Raw genomic sequence first — 23,393 nt, 5'->3', positions numbered from 1 at the left:
AGGTACAAGTTGTCGAAGAGTCTCAAAGTGTGCAGATTCTTAAAATCCGATCAAGAGCAAAATGGTCCTGCAATTTCCATTGAGGAAATTGCATGACTTACATTTCATACCCGAGGCAGCCAATCGTGTTTCACATAAGCCACGACGCTGCATTACAAATGCAACAGTTGACAGTATTTTCATTCGCATCTGGCGAGTGTGGCGTACAAATGCGCCGAGGATTGAGAGGAAATAAATGTGATCTGTGCAATCTGTCATGCAAGGAGCATATTTGACCTTCAGTAAGTCAGGCCTCATCTTGTCCATTTCAGGTGGAGGCCATCCTGGTAAACATTTTTGGCGGGATTGTCAACTGCGCAATCATTGCCAACGGGATCACCAAGGCCTGCCGGGAGCTGGAACTCAAAGTGCCTCTTGTGGTCAGGCTGGAAGGTAAGAAAGCTCTAGAAAGCGGAGGGTTCCGCCATCGCATTGCCGCACCGGCTTGCATCGACTCCGCTCGCTAGGGTGTCCATGTGGGTGGGCGGCGGCAATGTCGCTGGCACTTAGCTTCTCCGTGATGGGCTCGCCCCATTCAAAGGTCATTTTAATCGAGAGGAGAAAAGACACACCGCGATTCCCACTGATCGCGAGAATAATAATAAATTTTATTTTAAGCGCCTTTCAAAGTTCCTAAGGACACTTTGCAGTCATAGACAAACATAGATACAATAATAAATAAAGTACAATCACAAATAGAATACAATAAATAAATTGCAATTATAAATAGAAACAAGAAAGAGCTACACAGAAAATGCAATTTTAAATAGGTGGGTTTTGAGATGGGATTTGAAGATGGGAAGAGAATCCATGTTACGAATGTTGGGAGGAAGTGAGTTCCAGAGTTTGGTGGCAGAGCAGCTGGAAGCTCTGTCCCCTATTGTGCTGAGACGGGCAGGGGGCAAACCGAGGTGGAGGGAGGAAGAGGATCTGAGGGAATGAGAGGGAATAGAAATTTGAAGAAGGTCAGATAGGGATGGGGGGCAAGGTTATGGATAGCTTTAAATGGATAAAGAAGAATTTTAAAGTTGATTCTATATTTGACCGGGAGCCAGTGGAGCTCTCGGAGGACGTGGGTGATGTGGTGAAAACATGAGGTTCTGGTGATGATCCAAGCTGAATAATTCTGGATGAGTTGAAGTTTGTGGAGAAGTTTCGGAGGGACACCAAGGAGAAGTGAATTGCTATAGTCAATCCCGGCAGGTGACAAGACTATGAACGAGGATAGCAGTGGTGTGAGGGGTAAGAGACATGCGAAGACGATTGATATTGCGTAAGTGGAAGTACAGTACGCAGATCGGGTTAAGCTATTTATATGGGAGTGGGAAGATAGTGTCCTGTCAAGGATGACATCTAGGCTTTTGACCTGATGGGAGGGAGAAAGGGTCAAAGTAGACAGAATATAAATTATCATATTTAAAAGTTTCATGTTATATGCTTATTGAACATGTCTGACTCGAGTACACAATGACAGCACAGAAACTATGGGTCAATCTGAACACAGCTTGTTAAACTGTCATCTTCATCTTGGAGATCTGGCCTTGGACAGTATTTAGGACTTGGGAAAACTCCTTCGTCATAGGAGTAATTTAGGACTTGAAACTCCCTCACAGGAAGAGCTCATTAGCCAGGTTACAAATTTATCAGTTCATGGCAAAGACTATGTTTTATTGCTTACAGCTGTTGGTACTTAGAGCGTCCAGGGCGTGGTATTCTAATCAAGAAAACTATGTTTTACTAATGTATCACTTTAATTTGCGTATACTCTCAATAAATAGCTTGGCAGAGGGCTGCAGAAATTGGGCGTCTGTCATGAACGACTGCGTCCCCTTCCGGCAGTAAAAGACAATCTTGCTGTGTTCAAGCCTTTGTCCACGGTGTCCGACCGAACATCTCTGACAAACTCTTTGCTTGGCTTAATGTGGATTTGATACCAACGAGGAGAATTTCAGTTTTTTTGCTGTTAAGTTTGAGGAAGTTATGGGTAAACCAGGATTTAATTTCAGAAAGGCAGAGTGAAAGGGAAGTATTCCCACTACCGACGAGGATGCTCACATCGGCTGTGGAGAGAATTTTTTTGGCAAAGTCACGTGTGACTGTGACTTGAAGGAAAAAAACCCTTTGTTCCGCAACAGAGTGGCTCTGCAGCAGCACCTAGTGGCAGCAAGCCAAGAAGGCAAAGAGCTTTAGGCCCAGTGTGGCTGGATTGAACCTTTGCGCTGTTGGACGCCCCACACCCTTGAGTTGTGACATCCTTGTCAGCTTTGTGTTTGTTTTCATGGTGGTGGCCAGCCCGTGGCTCAGTCTGTGTGGCTGTGTGGGGGGTGTCTCTCTCTCACTCACGCTATGTCAGGCAGCATCTGCTGCCGTCTTGTTCTAATGCAGTGGTCTCACACTCGCGGCCCGCGGGCCAACTGCGACCCCCGAAAGAATATTTTGCGGCCCGCCTTGACATGAAAGATTAATGTTAGTGCGGCCCGCATGATTGATGTCAATGAAACTTGTGTGTGGAGCTGAACAAATCATGGAACAAACCACCATTTTGGAGCTCCAGAGGGAATTTTATCACAGATTTGCAGACTTCTAGACGCACATAGCCACATTTAAAATGTTTGCGGACCCATTCTCGTTTGATGTGCAAGGTGCCCCTCCTGTGTTCCAAATGGAGCTCTGTGACCTAGAGTGCAACTCTGCACTCAAAGCCAAATTCAGGAATGTGAATGGAGAAGCAGACAAACTTGGGCAATGTTTGAGAGAGTTAACCCCCAGCTTCCCTGAACTTTCCCGAATGTTCAAGCAGACCATGTGTCTTTTTGGGAGCACATACTTATGTGAGAAGCTCTTCTCCACCTTGAACTTCAATAAGTCCAAGTACAGGTCCAGACTTACTGATGAGCATCTTCAAGCCCTACACAGATTCTCCACTGCCTCCTCCTTCAAGCCAAATGTGGCTCGGCATTGTGAAAAGAAGCGCTGCCAGGTCTCTAGCAGCAAGAAGTAGGCTAGAGAAGCCATGTTGAGGACAGTTCATGTTCAATATTTTCATTATGTTCAGAAAGTTAAAGGTTAAAGGACTGAATACAGACATTTGAAACTTTATGAAAATAAGTAATTTTCCTGTGTTTTTTTTTTCAGTCGTCTGCCTTATGATCATTATAATTATTTTATTTATTACTGGTTAATTTATTTTTTATTCATTTTTCTATTTATTTATTTAATTATTTTTTTGTGTGTTAAAAATAAACATTTTGAGAACATTGAAATGTTTTATCTGTGCCTTTCTTGTGGAAATCCTAATGCGGCCCAGCCTCACCCAGACTCTGCCTCAAGCGGTCCCCGGATAAATTAAGTTTGAGTCCCCTGTTCTAGTGGCAAGCCAGCGGCGCATACGGCGGCTGGCAACTGCGGATTCCAGACAAAGCAACTGCACATGCCCCGACCTTTGTTTATATTTCTTCCGTTCGGTTTTTGGCTGCCACGCCGATCCCGGGTGCGCACATCCCAAACATTTGAAATGGACTTTTAATCGGATGGTTAAAACTAAATCTGATTGCTTCAAACGAAAGCGGCTATTTGACAGCATGTGTGCCGATGCCGGTACCATGTACAGTGATACCTTGGCTTACGAACTCAATTGGTTCCCAGACAGAGTGTGTAAGGTGAAAAGTGTGTATCCCAACAATTAATTTCCCATAGGAAACTATTAAAATGAGAATAATCCGTTCCCAGGTCCCCATAAAACATGATTTTCTACTTTCTAATTTTCTAAGCCTTAAAACTACCCAAAATATACGTTATTTTACGTATAATAAATGTGCTATGGTAATTGAAGAAATAACCTCTACTGTATAATAAAGTCATTTCATTGACCTTTGTGATGGTCATTGATGGCTTTGAAAGGCGCTTAAAATGTAATGTATTCCATCCATCCATTTTCCATACCGCTTATTCCTCATCAGGGTCGCGGTGGGTGCTGGAGCCTATCCCAGCTGTCTTCGGACACGAGGCGGGGGACACCTTGAATTGGTTGCCAGCCAATCGCAGCGCACACAAAGACATACAACAGCCACTCTCACACTCACACCTCGGGTCAATTTGGAGTGTTCAATCAGCCTCCCATCCATATTTTTTGAATGTGGGAGGGAACCGGAGGACCCGGAGCAAACCCAGGCGGCATGCTAACCACTCGACTACGGGGCTGTATGTATTATTATTATTATTATTATTATTATTATTATTATTATTATTGATGGAATGGAGTGGGGGCGGCCCGGTAGTCTATTGGTTAGCACACGGGCTTCACGGTGCGGAGGTTGCCGGTTCACGTCCCGCTCCGGCCTCCCCGTGTGGAGCCTGCATGTTCTCCCCGGGCCCTCGTGGGCCCTCTCCGGGTTCTCCGGTTTCCTCCCACATTCCAAAAACATGCATGGCAGGCAGATAGAACACTCCAAATTGTCCTTATAAGGAAACTTTTGTGGCAACTGATTACGTCAATTTTTTTGTACAGTTTACTCTAAATTTTTGAGTACAGTTTACTCAAAAATTTTGAGTAGCGGAAATAACTGTTATGGGTTTGACTGAACTTAAATGTTATGAGTTTGATTGGACATAAATGTTATGAGTTTGAATGAACTTAAAATATGTACTTTCAGTTTACTCTAATGTTTGTTGTTGTTGTTATCTTAAATTTTAAGTTAAAATTAGGTTTCATATTTAAGCTTAACCAACTCAAATTTATAATGTTACATGAAAACATACATTGATGTATACTGTACTTACATTTGCCTTCTATGTCTAAAAACAAAAACCCACCTCACATGTATGTTTTAGTGCACATTTTTTTATTAAGGTTTAAAACAACCTTTGATAAAACATTAATGATAATAGTACCAAAATGCACAGCATGTCCACGTACCAAAACAACAAATAAACCCCTGAGCAGTTCTTTTTTTGTAATTAACACAACATTGTGATAAAGATGTGAAATAAACACAACAAAACAGAAAAAAAAAACAAAAAATTATGCTCTGCTGTTCTGTAAAAAAATTAATTCTCTGATAAGCATATACTGGAATAAATACAAGATAAAGAGAATACATTTCAATGTACTCGTTATAAGGTGCAAATCAAGGCAGAACTTACTAAAAACAAACAGTATTCATGAAATGAAAAAACACATTTTGGTGGAATCCAAGTTTACACATCAAATTATTCATAGAAAATCAGTCACAAACAGTACATCAATGTTGAGGTATACAAAGCAGAGTAAAACTATGAAATTACTTATCGAGTGTTGCTTTGTTCCGTAATATTGGAGGCACTGGTGCCTCCAATATTGCGGAACAAAGCATTTTTCAAACTTAGCAGGCGTGGTTTGAGTGGTCTGTTATCATCAAAACAGCAGTATTTTCTGAATGAAGGTCAATGTGTGGATTAATTTTTTGGGATAATCTAAATGCAATGCATACATTAAACCAAACAAGAGGAGGTGTGCATCAGCCAACCTGGGGAGACATCTCACAATAATGCCATCTTCTATCACAACAGAAATGCTGTCGGGGTTAAACAAGATGGCGCTAGTGAGGTTGTCAGTTGTCACGGAGAGAAGTGCTACAGGAGTGTTTTCAATGTCTGGATCCTCTTCGCACTGCAAAATGCACACAAACGTACACATACTGAATAAAGTAAAATGTTATAGAGATGAGTCAAGAAGCTGGATTTGGGGTTATGCACTGGAATTTCATGCAGAAATAAAGATTTTTACATTTCCTTGTCTTTAAACAACACTTTCATGCAACTTAGTTAAGTTAGTTGGTTAAATTAACAGGCTTTTAGGAGTCATGATTTGTTCTCTTTATCTTGACTCGAAAATCTCGGCCAAATGTGGTTTTGGGATTTTTTTCACATTAGGAACCCAGGTAGGCACTTAAGTATTCTTGGGCCTAATGTCTGTTTTGTTTTATAAGAATTACCACAAACATGCATGTGCTCGGTCACTGAATCGAGTACAGTGCCAGAGTACAAGCATGTTCGCTTGAAAAGCAGGTCTCATGCTTGAATTGCTATCTCAGGAATGGAATACTAGAGATGTGAATGCATCTGTTTGACAAATAATATGAGACAGAGATATTCTTTCTTCCTCGATATTTTACTTTTTTTAAACTCAACTACTTTCTACATTCAACAAGAGGCATACATTTGTCACAGATTTCTTAAAAGCTTGGCCTTGAAAAAAGAAGTAATGCCTCAGCACCAATAGGCCAGGCTGAATAGATGATCACTGTGATATTTAAGTCAGATTTGGTTTGCTCAAAAAAGATAACATGTATAGCATATATTGTAGCCATCAATAGACATTTGTGTTAAGTCAGGCAATACATACATTGCATGTATTGAAGAACTCTGAGTCATCTTCTCGTAGGTATGAAGCAAGAGCACGAAGGGCCAGACCGCGTCTCGTGTATATCATGCTGTTCCTTTATCAAAAGCAAGAGGAGATAAAAGCCAAGTTTTAATTTGGGGAAAGCGACAGGACCTTAACATTGCAGTACAGTGAGACCTCAGCTTACGAACCTAATTGGTTCCAAGACAGAGTGTGTAAGCCAAAATGTGTGTATCACAAAAAACATATTCCCATAGGAAACCATTAAAATGGGAATAATCCGTTCCCGGGTTTCCATAAAATATACTTTTCAATTAAATAAGCCTTAAAACTACACACAACATATCTTATTCTATGTATAATAAATGTACTATTGGATTGTAATGAAAGAAATACACTGCACTATATAATGAAGTCACTTTATTTACATTTGTGATGGTCATTGATGGCTTGATGGAATGGTGTTGGAGGTCGAAGGTCAGAGGGAATTGCTGTTTGGAAAGAGAGGCACATTAGATGAGGACTGTAATTAAAGGAATAAACTGTGCTGTAAAATAAAGTTCTGTTTACCTTTTTGATGGTCGTTGATGGCTTATGGAAGGAGAGTCACCTTCCATAAGGACTGTTGGTAACTTAACCTCTGGTGTGGCTTCTCTTCTTTGCTTCTTTGGAGACTCCTCATCATTTTTGCTGCTTAAAAACCTCTTAATTGACACCTGTTGCTTTCTGACTTGTAAGGTCTTACGAAACTGAGGCATCACATTATCGTTCATCATGTTGATGATTGTCATAGCCACAGTATTTTCTGGATGGAACTGTTCGGTAAAAGCCTGCACATCATTCCACTTTGCCAACATTTCCTTTATGAGCTCTCTTGATGCGGCAGCCATCTCCTCCTCGCCCTCAGATGTTCTCGAACCATCCGTTGCTGGCTTTAAAATCCTCAATAAGCGCCGAACTTCCAGGTTGGCGCATGGCGATATCGGCGTGAATTAGCCGTGCTTTCTCGCATAAAATAGCTTTACTCACGCTGTCGCCGGATAGCTGCTTTTCGTTAATCCAAATTAACAGAAGTTTTTCGACTTCTTCGATTGCCCGAGACCGTCGCTTTGAGAGCACGGAAACACCTTTTGCAACAGACACACCTTTGATGGCTTTTCTGTTCCGGAAAATGGTAGCAATGGTTGACTTAGCATAGCCGTGCTCGGCCACTAAATCACACAAATGCACACCTCGTTCGTGTTTTTCAATTATCTCCTTCTTCTCAGCGACTGTGATTTTATTTTGTGTCTTCTTGGGCTGAAGACAAGCCTGTGGTGTTTTTTTTTTTGTCCCATAATAGTAAAATTATCAGCAAAAAGCTTGTACTTGTCTTCAGCATCTCAAACCAGTACATGCCCTATGGAGAATTAAGTTTAGGTAAAATTCTGTTCAATATAAAAAAATACCAACATACGTATATTATTTTTAATATGCATCAGGTAATTAATCATGTATCATGAATAAAAATGTAAACATACTTTAGATAATGGTGGTGTTACTCAATTTCCACCCTGGAGCTAAAAGGTTGAAGAGAAAAAACAGACAACAAATGTAATCCTTTAATTTAATAAAACACCTTGATCCATGTTTACTTTTTAAATTGAATAAATAATCTAATTTACCAGATTAAATGATGCCATCAAGCCAGTCAGGTGTTCGCAGTTTGATGACTTGGCCTCGAACAGCTCTCTCAGTATCCTTAATGTGCCAAAAATACATTTAAAAAGTTTTATGTTTACACATGAGTGACCATTTAAAACTACACCAATTGTACATAGTGATATTTTATTTGGCTAGCATTATATTTACTTAGTGCCTTCTTAAAGCAGCTGCACAACTGTTACACGGTGAATGAGCATGACTTCTTGTGCTGCCTGCCGTTTGCAAACAAAGTTAAGTCAAAGCACCAACCTGCAGGCGTTGCACCCTCTGTGTGGCGGATTTCGGATGACCCTTATAACTTTTGAAGTTCATATAAAACTTAATTTAACACCCATTTGACGATTATTCTCTGACCTTCGCCGACACAAACATAACTTGCAACACCCCGTGATAAATATTACTCCACCACCGCCCAAACAAACCTGCACGGTACAATTCTTTTAATAACACTGCTGTGTCTTTCAACAAACAAGAGACGTTGAAGAAACTTTCCGACTTACCACAGAAGAGCTCGTAACACTAGGAGAAGTCTTTGGCTCGAGCGGTGGACGATGTCCTCAGTCGCAAGCACGACCACAAACTAGCATCTTTGCTAGCTTGCAAAGGCGGCAAGAGCCCCAAACGGATTTTCCAAAATATTCCTTTCCTTATTATATATAAATAAAATACTATTGTTTGTCTTTCCACCCTAATTTAAGATAAATAATCTGTCGGTCTCTGCTCGATTCAGCCGTTGAGAATTCAAATGGCGTCCAGTGACGCCATCACGCAGCTTCCTGCCGTTTACTTAAAATATTTGAGTATACAATTGCCATGAACTCAAAAGTATTGATCTACTGCAAATTAAAAACGCAGGACTCATTCAGAAAACTCAAAACATTTGAGTTTTTGAAACAAAAAAATCGGCTTTTGAGTTTACTGACCTTAATGACTGAGTCAGTAGTACTGTTCGGGTTTACAGTGTACGTGTGAGTGGGAAAGTCACTGTTGTTTGTCTCTGTGTGCCCTGCGATTGGCTGGCAACCAATTCAGGGTGTCCCCCGCCTCGTGCCCGAAGACAGCTGGGATAGGCTCCAGCACCCCCCGCGACCCTAGTGAGGAATAAGTGGTATGGAAAATGGATGGAATGGAGTGGCCCATTTCATCAGCATTAAACACTTCATGAGGAACGTCGCCTTCTTCTTTCACCATCTTGAGGAATGACTCCTTGTAAGCTTTGGCAGCTTTATCATCAGAACTGGCTGCCTCACCATAACGAATGACACTATGAATCCCTGTACGACGCTTAAAGGACAACCAACGTCACTTTTTTGTGTCCTAACTTACATCAGAAAAACGTTTTATAGCATCTCAAACAGGGGTGCTCACACTTTTTCAGCTTACGAGCTACTTATAAAAACAACCAAGTCAAAATGATCTACCCACTACAAAAAATGCAAAACATAATTATTTTCAAATGTATTAAGGATTCTTCGTATATACAATGTATGTTGATGTACCTTGCATAACTGAAAAAGCCATATTGCAACACACAATAACTACATATACATAACATAATAAATAACTACAGTAAAGTCTCGTTATATCGATATCGGATATATCGATAGTCCCGGTTATATCGATACTATTTCTATGCACGCACGGAGAAAATTACATGCAAACAGGGTCGGATATATCGATAGTCTCTGTTATATCGATATTTTTTCGGACTCCCTTGAATATCGATATAACGAGACTTTACTGTATTAACATTTTTTGTAATTACCTGAGTTTACTTTGATGACTTGCACTGAATTGAATCAGCCAGGGACAGTAGCTGCTGACAGCCAGCCTCAAGCACATTTCCAAATGTTCATCAGTCATGGTGGAATGGTATTTGGACTTCATGATTTTCATGTAGGAAAAGGCTGACTCACATAAATAAGTGGAGCTGAATAATGCAGTCAAGGAGGTAGCACATTTCCTCATGTTGAGTATTTTAGCGCATAATGCTTGTTGGTGGATTATGCAATGGTAATTCAAGAATTTTGAAAGTGAAGAAAAAGTCCACCTCCCATTCCGTATGAAAGTAATATGTTTTTGCCTTCTTACTTGGTCCAGCTTTCTCACTCATTTTGATCACCATATGTTTTAGCAAGGGTTTAAAATCTGAGGTAATTTGCTGACTAGCTAGTAAATTTTGCTGCGCTTAGCGCCGTTGTTTACGCATGCGCGGCGACCTAAATGTCAAAATTTAGTTGTCATCTGAATGGTTGCCCTGTATGTCAATCAAGTGATGGGACGTTTGATAGGCTGATAAATGTTTTTTTACTGTCACGCTGCGATCGACCAGTACTACCTCCGCGATCGACCAGTAGATCTCGATCGACGTAATGAGCACCCTTGATCTAAAATACCCAAAACATGCAGTGTGGTATTTTTAGTCAAATGCAAAACACCAATAAAAATGACTTAAAGTGTCTAAAAAGTACTTCAATTTGAAACAGGAAGTGGCCAGTTTCAGAAGGTCCCGCCCCCACGTTCTTGGTGTCACGGCAAGACGTCTTGCCTTGCTCGAGAATCAAAACAATGGCTTCAGATTTAGAGAATATGCTTTCTTGTTACTCATCCAGTTATGAATATGATTCAAATAGTTCTGAAGAAGAAAGCATACATGTTTGCAATCTATTAAATAATTTATTCCGTGTCATTTTGAGGCATCAGGGGTGGGAAATGTCGCACCCAAAAAAGGCAGAACATGGCGACAAAGCCGTATAAGGAATTCATCAGCCCGTTTCCACAGGCTGATTAATTCCTTACATGGAGCTTTGTCGCACTCTTCTGCCTCTTTTTGGTCCTTCACGACGTTATCAGACCAAAGTACAGAAAAATGCACTGACGTGATGGAAGGACAGCTACAATGTGTCCTTTTTTCGGCGTTCCTTCAGTGACGTAACATACGGACTCATCACCAACTCTAAAACAAGACTTCCGGAATATTCAGCGCGAGTCTTAAAACGTAAAATATAGCTATATGCGGTGGAATCTTTGTAAAGTAAGCTCAGTAGAAGTCATTTGAAGAAATTATGGACACAACTTGTCCGGAGACGTCGGTTGTCCTTTAAAGTTCTCAAACCATCCGTGGCTCGCCTTGAAATCATCAATGGATGACGAACTTCCAGGTTGCCTCTTGACGATACCTGAGTAAAGTTGCCGTGCTTTCTCTGCGATACTTTTACCTAGTTCCTCATCAATTGTGTTCTGTTTAGCTGGGTTGATAGCTTTTTGCATCAAGTGTTTCAAGGAGCTCTGCGTTGTACATCTTGGAAGTTGTGATATTGCAACAGGTGCAGGCAGACTAGAAACTGCATTAATAGCTGATTCCCTTGCTTGTCCTATCTCTTCAAGTTGATGGGATATTTTAACCTTGCAGTCTACACTCTGCCTTTGAACTATCAATAAAGTTGAACCGAGTCGAAATTTCACTGTTTTCTATCCATTTTCTCACTCTCTCTCTGTCGTCTGCCTATCTTTTTATATTGCAGCTCTGTAAACCCCCCGACCCCCTGAATTTAACGTTCGTAAGCCGAAAAGTTTGTTAGCCAAGGCGTTCCTAAACCGAGGTATCACTATATTCTGAAAACCTTGGATTCATGTTTTTGATTTGGGTTTTGTTTTTCTCTTCCGCCTGCACCTTTTAGGGACCAACGTGCACGAGGCCAAGAGGATCCTGCGCGAGAGCGGCCTGCCCATCACGGCCGCGGACGATCTGGACGATGCGGCCCAGAAAGCCGTGGCCGCCATCAATAAGTAGAAAAGCACCCCCCCTTCAGCTCCTACGCCACCCTCGTGTTTGGTTTAAACAACAACAGATGGGTTTGGGTTTACAATCTGCTGACCAATCGAGCCAATCATTTTTCTTCCCTGCCGATCGTCACCGACTGATCTGTCCTGTTGGCCCCTTTTCCTTCTGTTGTCTTCATTGATTCCCTTTACATTTCACTTTGAAAATATTTGCTCACCATGAAGATATCAAGGCAATGCATAGTGTGTCGCTCTCGTGGGACATTTTGGGTCTCGGGTCTCGTTTTATGAAAATGAATCGTTCCAATCGAGAATTTTTTGAAATCACCTCATCTTTGAAAGAGGGGGAGGTGTTGGGGGTGTGTTTCCTTCAATGCTCTCTTGTGAAAGATGTCCAACTCGACTGCTGTGAATTTTCTACGTCAATTAATGGACAGCTTTTTCTTCGTGAATCAATTCAATGTCATCAACTTTGAAAGGGAAAGAAGATACACCGCAGGTGTGTGTGGTGGGGTCAGTGTGTGCTTTGTGATTGACTGGTTTAAGGTGTCACCCGCTTACTGCCCAAAGATGACTCGGATAGGCTCCGGCGAGCCCCTCCGAAAATGGATGGGGGCATCCAGATCCATATCTCCATCGATATTTGACCTCTGTACTTTTTTTATGACTGTGCGTGTAATGTGCGAAAAGGGCCAAAGTGAAACCGAGGAATCAAACTTTAATACATAATGAGTGCCTAATTTCATTCAATAAAATTGCAACTTGTGTCATTTGTGGCAATTGCTTCATTCAAATGTTCTCCCAAACATGAAAAGGTTTCTTCAGTAGAAGTCATTTGAAGAAATTATGGACACAACTTGTCCGGAGACGTCGGTTGTCCTTTAAAGTTCTCAAACCATCCGTGGCTCGCCTTGAAATCATCAATGGATGACGAACTTCCAGGTTGCCTCTTGACGATACCTGAGTAAAGTTGCCGTGCTTTCTCTGCGATACTTTTACCTAGTTCCTCATCAATTGTGTTCTGTTTAGCTGGGTTGATAGCTTTTTGCATCAAGTGTTTCAAGGAGCTCTGCGTTGTACATCTTGGAAGTTGTGATATTGCAACAGATGCAGGCAGACTAGAAACTGCATTAATAGCTGATTCCCTTGCTTGTCCTATCTCTTCAAGTTGATGGGATATTTTAACCTTGCAGTCTACACTCTGCCTTTGAACTATCAATAAAGTTGAACCGAGTCGAAATTTCACTGTTTTCTATCCATTTTCTCACTCTCTCTCTGTCGTCTGCCTATCTTTTTATATTGCAGCTCTGTAAACCCCCCGACCCCCTGAATTTAACGTTCGTAAGCCGAAAAGTTTGTTAGCCAAGGCGTTCCTAAGCCGAGGTATCACTATATTCTGAAAACCTTGGATTCATGTTTTTGATTTGGGTTTTGTTTTTCTCTTCCGCCTGCACCTTTTAGGGACCAACGTGCACGAGGCCAAGAGGATCCTGCGCGAGAGCGGCCTGCCCATCACGGCCGCGGACGATCTGGACGATGCGGCCCAGAAAGCCGTGGCCGCCATCAATAAGTAGAAAAGCACCCCCCCTTCAGCTCCAACGCCACCCTCGTGTTTGGTTTAAACAACAACAGATGGGTTTGGGTTTACAATCTGCTGACCAATCGAGCCAATCATTTTTCTTCCCTGCCGATCGTCACCGACTGATCTGTCCTGTTGGCCCCTTTTCCTTCTGTTGTCTTCATTGATTCCCTTTACATTTCACTTTGAAAATATTTGCTCACCATTAAGATATCAAGGCAATGCATAGTGTGTCGCTCTCGTGGGACATTTTGGGTCTCGGGTCTCGTTTTATGAAAATGAATTGTTCCAATCGAGAATTTTTTGAAATCACCTCATCTTTGAAAGAGGGGGAGGTGTTGGGGGTGCGTTTCCTTCAATGCTCTCTTGTGAAAGATGTCCAACTCGACTGCTGTGAATTTTCTACGTCAATTAATGGACAGTTTTTTCTTCGCGAATCAATTTAATGTCGTCAACTTTGAAAGGGAAAAAAGATACACCGCAGGTATATATTTGTGTGTGCGTGTGTGAGGTGGGGTCAGTGTGTGCTTTGTGATTGACTGGTTTAAGGTGTCACCCGCTTACTGCCCAAAGACGGCTCGGATAGGCTCCGGCGAGCCCCTCCGAAAATGGATGGGGGCATCCAGATCCATATCTCCATTGATATTTGACCTCTGTACTTTTTTTATGACTGCGCGCGTAATGTGCGAAAAGGGCCAAAGTGAAACCGAGGAATCAAACTTTAATACATAATGAGTGCCTAATTTCATTCAATAAAATTGCAACTTGTGTCATTTGTGGCAATTGCTTCATTCAAAAGTTCTCCCAAACATGAAAAGGGTTCTTCAGCCGTCATCTGTACTTCTTTGAAGGTGTCGGATGTTTCGCTTCTTATCCAAGATGCTTCGTCAGCAATCTTAAGTCTTACCGGTAGTTTCGGCCCTATATATAACCCTACTGTCCAGACGTGGCAGTGCCGGACTCTGCTACCGCCACGTCTGGACAGTAGGGATATATACATAGGGCCAACACTACCAGCAAAAGATTTTTGTTTGCTGACAAAGCCTCATGGATAAGAAGCGAAACGTCCGACACCTTCAAAGAAGTACACATGACGGCTGAGGAAACCTTTTCATTGATGACCACTCCTGTACGACTGAGAGCTTACACAGACGTTCTCCCATACAATTACAAATGTATTTTTTGTTCCATTTTTAGTCAATGTGCAGTGCGCTGTCACTAAAAATGGCGACTTTCAGAACCAAATCTCGGTTTTGCACGAATGTCTTTGGTTGTCCCTGCTCACACCTGCACGCCTGTGCTTCATAGACCAAGAGGAGATTCCTTCATGCGATGATGCAACATCCTTTTGATTTGGAGTGACATGCTCTAATTCATTTTTTAAAAAGGGGAAAAAATGGATTGGAGTTATTTTCAACAGGTGTGAAAAACAGCTCATGTGCGGCACAGAAAGGACTTGTCTCCCTCTGAACTTTTGACCTTTGGCTGATGCTTTAGGGGGGTGTTAGATATTACCAGAGAAAGCGGTATTTGCGCTTTGGATTTTTTTCTTCTCCGTGCATGTCCAGTACACGTGCCGTGTCGACCTTGAACGTCGGCGGGAAGCCCAAGTCAGCAAATGTGTTGCAAGTGGCATTGCACCGTTTACTTGTCGCATGTGCACACCAACAATTTGGTTACAGTGTTTTCCGGCCCAAGCTTCATACAATGAAACTATGGGAAAGAGTAGTTGAAGTTAGACTAAGAGCATAAGTGAACATTTGTGAGCAGCAGTATGGCTTCATGTCAAAAAGGAGTACGACCAATGCAGTGTTTGCTTTAAGAATGCTGATAGAGAAGGTCAGAAGGAATTGCATTGTGTCTTTGTAGATCTGGAGAAAGCGTATGACAGGTTGCCCAGAGAAGAGCTGTGGTATTATTGCATGAGGAAGTCTGGAGTGACAGAAGAGTATGTCAGAGCCAGCCAGCTATTTGCTAGCTAGCTAGCTAGCTTTCTATCTATTTGAGTTATTCCGGGTTGAGTGAATGCTGGCGCGTGTGGCTGCCGCTGCTCACCCACAGAAAAACTTATCCTGTGACTGTAAAGTGACCTTGAGAGTTTTTAAAGGCGATTATGAATGAAATGTATTATTATTACAGTGAGACCTCAACTTACAAACACCTTATCTTACAAACTTTTCGTCTTACAAACGTCAAATTTATGAAAATTAAACCATATAATAAGCACTATTTTCATAATACACACCCACCACGCCTGGCGCAGTGATCTTCGGCGGAAGCACACGACCGAACAGCACCAGAGGTTAAGTTACCAACAGTCCTTATGGAAGGTGACTCTCCTTCCCTAAGCCATCAACGACCATCAAAAAGGTAAATAAAACTTTATTGTTTTTTACTTTACTTTATTTATTATAACTTTATTTTACAGCACAGTTTATTTCTTCAATTACAGTCCTCATGTAATGCGCCTCTCTTTCCAAACAGCAATTACCTTTGACCTTCGACCTCCAACGCCATTCCATCAAGCCATAAATGACCATCACAAATGTAAATAAAGTGACTTTATGATACAATGCAGTGTATTTCTTTCATTACAATACAATAGCACATTTATTATACATAGAATAAGGTATGTTGTGTGTAGTTTTAATGCTTATGCACACTTTTCGCCTTTCACACTCTGTCTGGGAACCAATTAAGTTCGTAAGTTGAGGCCTCACTGTATTATTATAAGACATGTATCATGACTGTAAGACAGTTTTGAGTTATGATGGAGGAATTTAAGGTGGAGGTGGGACTCCACCAGGGGTCAGCTTTGAGCCCCTTCTTATTCGTTATGGTGATGTACAGGCTGAAGGATAATGTTAGACAAGAATCCCCTTGGACGATGATGTTTGCAGAGGATATTATGATCTGTAGCGAGAATAAGGAACAGGTGGGGAAGAAACTAGAGAGGTGGACCTATGCCCTGGAGAGGAGAGGAATGAAGATCAGTAAGACATAATATATGTGTGTGAATGAGAGGGATCCAAGTAGTGATGCTAAAGGGAGAAGAGATAAAGAAGGTGAAGGATTTTAATTACTTGGGGTCAACTGTCCAGAGCAACGGAGAGTGTGGAAAAGAGGTGAAGAAGTGTGTCCAGGCAGGGTGCAACGGCTGGAGAAAAACGTCAGGTGTGATGTGTGAAAGAAGGCTTTCAGATGAAAGGAAAGGTGACTAAAACGGTGGTGAGACCAGCCATGATGTTTGGACTGGAGACAGTGCCACTGAAGAAAAGACAGGAAGCAGAGCTGGAGCTTAGCAGAGATGAAGGTGTTGAGGTTTTCTTTGGGAGTGTCCAGGTTGGATAGGGTCAGGAATGAGTACATTACAGGGACAACTCATATTAGAGGCTTTTGAGAGAAAGTCAGAGAAGCCAGACTGAGATGGTTTGGACATGTACAGAGGAGAGACAGTGACTATATCGGGAGAATGATGCTGAGCCTTGAACTGCCAGGCAGGAGACTGTGAGGAAAACCGAAGAGGAGGTTTATGGATGTTGTCAAAGAGGACATGAAGGTAGCTGGTGTGAGAGAAGAGGGTTAGATGGAGGACACTGTTTTGCTGTGGCAAACGCTGAAGGGAAAAGCCGAAAGGAACAGAAGATTTTCCGTCGACGCGAAGGCTCAAAGGTCAGGGAGAGGAGGTGCACACGGCTCATTTGAGCTTCCCTAACGCCGCCGACCAAGCCGTCGAAATGGACCGGAGGGTTCAATAATTGCCTTATTTCATGCTCAGGGCAGCGCGTGTCAGAAAGCTCAGCGCTGACGGATCGGACGCGGGGATTTAAGGCTTGTTAAAGCAGCCTCTTCCGGGGAACCGGCCCCGATATCCTTTAATTCGATGTCAAGTTGGAGGTCACCATGAGCGAATGCGTGCTCGCTGATTTACTGGGCAAAATTAGTGCCGCCCCATCATATAAATAGAGATGAGGGCCAAAAAGCTTTGGAGGTCAGCCCGAACCAAGACTTTGGTGTGTCAAGCAGTCAAGTGCACTAAACACAACACCTCTGTATAGGGCGTGGGGGCTCTTTATAATGCCAAGGCCGTTTTATTCCTTTTGGTGGGTCACTTTAGCATTGTGGTTGTTGGCTTAGCTTCATCAATGTGTGGCTGCTTATGTTCAGCTGTTGACTTGAATAATAATAATAATAATGCATTATATTTTAAGCGCCTTTCAAAGCTCTCAAGGACACTTTATAGTCACAGACAAGCATAGGTACGAAAATAAATAAAATACAATCACCAAATAGAATACAATAAATAAAATACAATTATAAATAGAAACAAGAGAAAGAGCTATTTATATTTATCTATTAGATTCTATATTTGTCCGGGAGCCAGTGGAGCTCTTGGAGGACGGGGGTGATGTGGTGAAAGGATGAGGTTCTGGTGATGATCCGGGCTGAAGAATTTTGGACAAGTTGAATTTTGTGGAGAAGTTTCCGAGGGACACCAAGGAGAAGTGAATTGCAATACTCAATCCGGGAGGTGACAAGACTATGAACTAGGATATCAGTGGTGTGAGGGTTGAGAGACCACGACACCGGGAGGCCCAACGAGCTGGTGGGCCAACCGATAAAGAAATCAATGTGCTACTTTCTTCCCAAGCAGTTGTCAGCAAATGTCCGTCAGTGGAGGACTCGAAATAGATTCCGATGACTTTGCCCGGAGCGTTTTGAGCAGTGGTTCTTAATCTGGGTTCGATCGTACTCTTAGGGTTCGGTGAGTCGATCTCAGGGTTTCGGCAGAGCCTACGCCGACACACCTCTGTTAATTACGGAAACGGAACACTTCATCTGGCCGCAGAGGTCGTTTCGTCCGTTGTTATGTCCGTTTAGCAATCGGTAGAGCTCCTGATGAAACAGAGAAATACCACAGGAAATCATGGGGGCACTATAGAGTCAGAAGCTTACCAAATCAGAAAAATGAATACAGAGAGAAGAAGAGAGGCCAGCTAAAATGCTGCTGCTTCCCCCATTCACAACGAATGAACAGGATAGCTAGTAGTAATCAACGTGTGACTGTCGTTGTAGTACGTCATTTCTATATTATATATAATATAAAACTGAAACTCATGACAAAAAGTTAGCGGACACGACAGGCAGCTTTTTAGAGTTGTCTGCCCAGCCATAAAGTTGCCTGCTCGGCCATAAAGTTGCCTGCCCCGTTTTTCACAACTTGAAACACAATAAGATGACTAATCACAAAAAAACATTGTTGCAAAGTATTAAGGATTTTTTTTAATTATGGATGTACCTACCACGAATACTCCCTTGCTTAATTTATGGTAATTATCCCTTGCTGAAGATTTTGCTCCAGTTGTCGTTTGTCGTCATGGTGCACAATGCAATGTTTGTTTTGCGTTGTCTGTCTGCTAAAAGCCACGTGGACTGCTCTTTTCAAAACTCTCAAGTCGACTTTACAGTCAAGGTAATTTCCAAACGAACGTTCATTTGGCAAATTGCATACTCGGCACGGCAGCCAATCAGAAGCCTGTTTCTTGCTTCGGAAAGTTTTGAAAGGCGCTTAGAAAGAGGAGTCCACGTGGCTTGTATCGGTTTGCTTGTAGCTTTTGCTTTATTGAATAAAACAAACGTTTGAATAAATATCTATAATATATATCGATACTATTTCTATGCACGCACTGAGAAAATTACATGCAAACAGGGTCGGATATATCGATAGTCCCGGTTATATCGATATTTTTTCGGACTCCCTTGAATATCGAGATAAAGAGACTTTACTGTATATATATATATATATATATATATATATATATATATATATATATATATATATATATATATATATATTATTATTTTTTTTTTTTCTTGAAGAAGTTGTCGGCCACCTGGGCCGCAACGTTTTGAAAGTTGTACGCCCAACGTAAATGTCGTATTTTAAAGACGTTATTTTAAACACTGATTATATCCATACTAACTATGTCGGGCAAAAGGAAGTGGTCGGATATGTACAAAATGGATTCTCATGTATCACAGAACGTGATGGGAGTCAGCGTCCTATCTGCATGATTTGCAACGCCAAGTTGAGCAACTCTAGTCGAGCACCAGGAAAACTAAAGGAACACTTCTTCAAGCTGCATGGAGACGGCGAAAACAAGAACACAACACTTGCTGAATTCAAGGTGAAGATAGCTTGATTCGATGAAAGGGCCACTCTACCTGCTCTTGGATTTGTACCTGTTAGCAAAGTTTATGCATTTTGTTGGTTTTGTTATTTGAACAAGGTGATGTTCATGCACGGCTCATTTTGTGTATCTATCTATCTATGTTGAATTTGAAAAAAATCATATTCTATTTTTTAATCAAGAGGGGTTTGGTGAATGCACATATGAAACTGGTGGGGTTCGGTACCTCCAACAAGGTTAAGAACCACTGGTTTTGAGTGAGTCATGGAGAGCTTCCTAACGGTAATTTTACATTTCATTTATAAGCGGCTTTTAAAACTCTCAAGGGTACTTGACAGTCACATGATACATTTGTCTGTGGGTGAGCAGCGGCAGCCACACACGCCTGCGTTCACTCAACCCGGAAGTAACCCAAAAAGATAGAAACCTAGCTAGCCACCCAATCGATAGCCACCAGTCATTTGAAGTGATTTTACAAATTATGGACACAACTTGTCTGGCGGCGTCGGTTGTCTTTTAAGCGCTGTCAGCCGCCGCGACCGAGCGGCCTTTTACGCCAACAAGCGTTTTCCCCGCCGCGTCGCGTGCGCGGAGCCAAATGAATGCACGACGACAGCATCGAGAGATGTGTGGTGCCTTTCTGTCTCTGCGAATTTTCCCGTTAGTCAGTTTGCGATGACAGCAGTGGGGGTCGGGGGGGGGAGTCAAATAAACAAGCCCGAGTCACAAACTCATCTTGTCTCCTAGATTTAAAAAAGTTGTCTTTCAAAGCTATTTTGGGAGCGCAGAGCAGGTGCATCCCTCAACGCCCGACAAGGACGTGCTTTTGTGTTGGGACGGAGGGACAGCTCCTGATGTAAGGAGGGATCCGCTCCCGTCCCGTTGGGTCCCGCCGTCGGATCGGCAATGAAAACAGAGGCCGCGTCGGCCTCGCGGTTCCGCCTCGTTCGTGTCCGTCATCCAGCGTGAGCGGGGGCCTATCGGACGGGCGGCGTCAGTGACAATGGGCGTCGGACCTGCCGAGGGCTCCAGCTCATTTTTCCTCCACATCAGCCCCCTCCTCGGTTCCCCGCTGACGGGGGACCGAGGAGTGATTGATGACTGCGGCAACATTTTTTTCACTTGGCTGTGATTTCCCCTGACCGGTCCTTTCGCTGTTGTGCGGAAATCCCACTTGCGCTACCGGAAAACCCTTGGGTGCCAAAACCGGGAAAAAGTCCAATTCAATGGAATGAAACTGATAGAACGTTTATATACACATCCGTAAACATCCTGTTATTTCATTTCTAGTTTAGTCTATATTTGGATGGATGTAGTTTATTAGATAACTGCGTATCTGTAGGGCAGGCGTCGGGAACCTACGGCTCGCGAGCCATATATGGCTCTTTTGATGATTGCATATGGCTTGCTAATAAATCTAAATACATATTCTCGCTTTTTTCTGTTCATTTTCTGTTGGGGCTGCAGTTGGCGGAAAGCGTTTGTTACAAATCGATGAGAAGGTTTCTTCAGCCGTCATCTGTACAAAAGTGAAGGTTTCGGACGTTTCGCCTCCTATCCAAGAGGCTTCGTCAGCGAACTAAAGTCTGACTGGTCGTATTGGCCCCATTTATATATCCCTAATGTCCAGACCTGGTGGCGCCGGACACAGCTATGATAGGTCCCTACTCTCAGGTTGGGGGAGGCGCGGGACCCCCCCCTGTGGCCCCACTGATTGTTCCTACATTCCTGACTAACGATTGGCCTATTACACCCACTCCCCCCGGTATCACCTCATCAGCATAACGACCCTCATCAGCATTGCGAAAGTTGCCTAACCTGTTTTGCCTGAGCAGGCTATTGTATGAACGATCCAAATTGAACCTCACACCACCAGACCGGTTTAATGAAGGATTTTGTTGTTTTATAAGAATCGCCTCTTTTACCCCCCTTTCAAACCATCTATGTTGTCACTCATTGTCGTCAAATGAGTGGTTAGTAGCTTTTAGGTGCAAATGTACTGCCGATTGAGGCCCACTAGTATTATCCCTGCGATGTTGATAAAGTCTTTTTTTGAGAATTTGTTGAGTCTCCCCAATGTACTGCTCTTTACAATTTTCATTCTTACAATGTATGGAATAAACTACATTACTTTGTTTTTCATTTGGTAGCCTATCTTTTGGATGCACTAATTTTTGCCTTAACGTGTTTATCGGTTTGAAATAAGTATGAATTTTATGTTGCCAAAGGACTCTTTGTAATTTTTCAGAAACTCCTGCAATGTACGGTACTGCTACTCCTCTCCTTTTAGAATCTTGAGAATTATTGGTTTCGTTCGCTATTCTTTCTTTCTGACATTTGTTGAATGACCACTGAGGGTACCCACAGTTAGTGAGTGCTCTCCTGATATGTTTTGACTCCTTTTCTCTACCTTCAGTGGTAGTTGGTATTAGTTTAGCCCTATGCTGGAGGGTTCTGATAACTCCTAGTTTATGTTGTAAAGGGTGGTTAGAGTCAAAAAGTAAGTATTGGTCAGTGTGCGTAGCCTTCCTAAAGACTTCTGTTTTTAGCGCTCTGTCCTCTTTTATAATTACTTTACAATCCAAGAAGGCTAGTTGGTTCTCTTGAATGTCCTCACGAGTAAATTTAATGTTGAAGTCTACAGAGTTGAGATGATCTGTGAAGGATTGAATTTCTTGTTTCTTAATTATGACAAAAGTATCGTCCACATATCTAAACCAGTGTGTAGGTTTTGTCCCTGGGAAGGATGTGAGGGCCTGTTTCTCCATCTCTTCCATGTAAATACGACCAGTCAGACTTTAGTTCGCTGACGAAGCCTCTTGGATAGGAGGCGAAACGTCCGAAACCTTCACTTTTGTACAGATGACGGCTGAAGAAACCTTCTCATCGATGTACCACTCCTGTACGACTGAGAGCTTACACAGACGTTTGTTACAAAGTTTGGAAAGTTTGATTGGATGACACTGGCCGTCAGTTGAAACAGGTAAACGCCCCTTTAAATGAGCCCGACGAGTAAAACAAAGTACACTTCAGCTTGAATAAACTGAAGGCTTCGCCTTTGTGGAAATAAAAGGTTCTGATTCTAATTTGCAATGAAACAATACCATCGATGAAACAGTCGAATGTCAGTGACATTTTATCAAGCCCCATGTTAACGTTAGCATTTAAATAGTTCTGTGTGAAGTACGTATGGTGCATAGCAAGTGTGGAAGCTAATGAGCCGTGTGCAGACTAGCTAGCAGTAGCTGGAGGGCAAAGGTTCTGATTCTAATTTGCAAAGAAACAATAGCATCGATGAAACAGTCGAATGTCAGTGGCACTATGACAAGCCGAGAGATAGCAGAAAGCAAGTGTGGAAGCTAATGAGCCGTGTGCAGGCTAGCTAGCAGTAACTTCGCATATGGACCCAACAAATTGACTTTCATTCCGATCGTTTGGCTGGATTTTTACCAATCATGAGGAACGGAAAACCATGTTAACGGTGAGTACTATCACAATGCTGTTTTAAATAATACATTTTGACATTTTGTTGAAAAGTGGCTGCACGTGTGTGTGTGTGTGTGTGTGTGTGTGTGTGTGTGTGTGTGTGTGTGTGTGTGTGTGTGTGTGTGTGTGTGTGTGTGTGTGTGTGTGTGTGTGCGTTCGTGTGTGTGTGTGTGTGTGCGTGAAAGGTGAGGAATGAAGATCAGTCACAGCAAGACGGAATATATGTGTG

The 23,393-nt window shown here is 42.3% G+C and overlaps 1 protein-coding gene across 3 annotated transcripts in view; it reads left to right on the top strand.

The window, feature by feature from the left end:
• Positions 1 to 12,678, top strand: part of suclg2 (succinate-CoA ligase GDP-forming subunit beta) — a 68,228-nt gene extending 55,550 nt beyond the window's left edge. For all 3 annotated transcript variants that reach the window (XM_089010699.1, XM_089010698.1, XM_089010697.1), the window contains exons 10-11: positions 312 to 432; positions 11,806 to 12,678. In XM_089010699.1, coding sequence (XP_088866825.1) covers positions 312 to 432; positions 11,806 to 11,918 — 234 coding nt within the window. In that variant the 3' untranslated portion in view covers positions 11,919 to 12,678. The remainder of the gene's footprint in view (positions 1 to 311; positions 433 to 11,805) is intronic.
• Positions 12,679 to 23,393: the final 10,715 nt, after the last annotated feature.

This window comes from Hippocampus bargibanti, linkage group LG12, assembly GCF_051943395.1.
Source record: "Hippocampus bargibanti isolate YZ-2025 linkage group LG12, ASM5194339v1, whole genome shotgun sequence".
In the NCBI taxonomy this organism is placed as follows: Eukaryota; Metazoa; Chordata; class Actinopteri; order Syngnathiformes; family Syngnathidae; genus Hippocampus; species Hippocampus bargibanti.
Note: the sequence above shows the minus strand (reverse complement) of the source record. Positions and strands in the feature narration are given on the sequence as shown.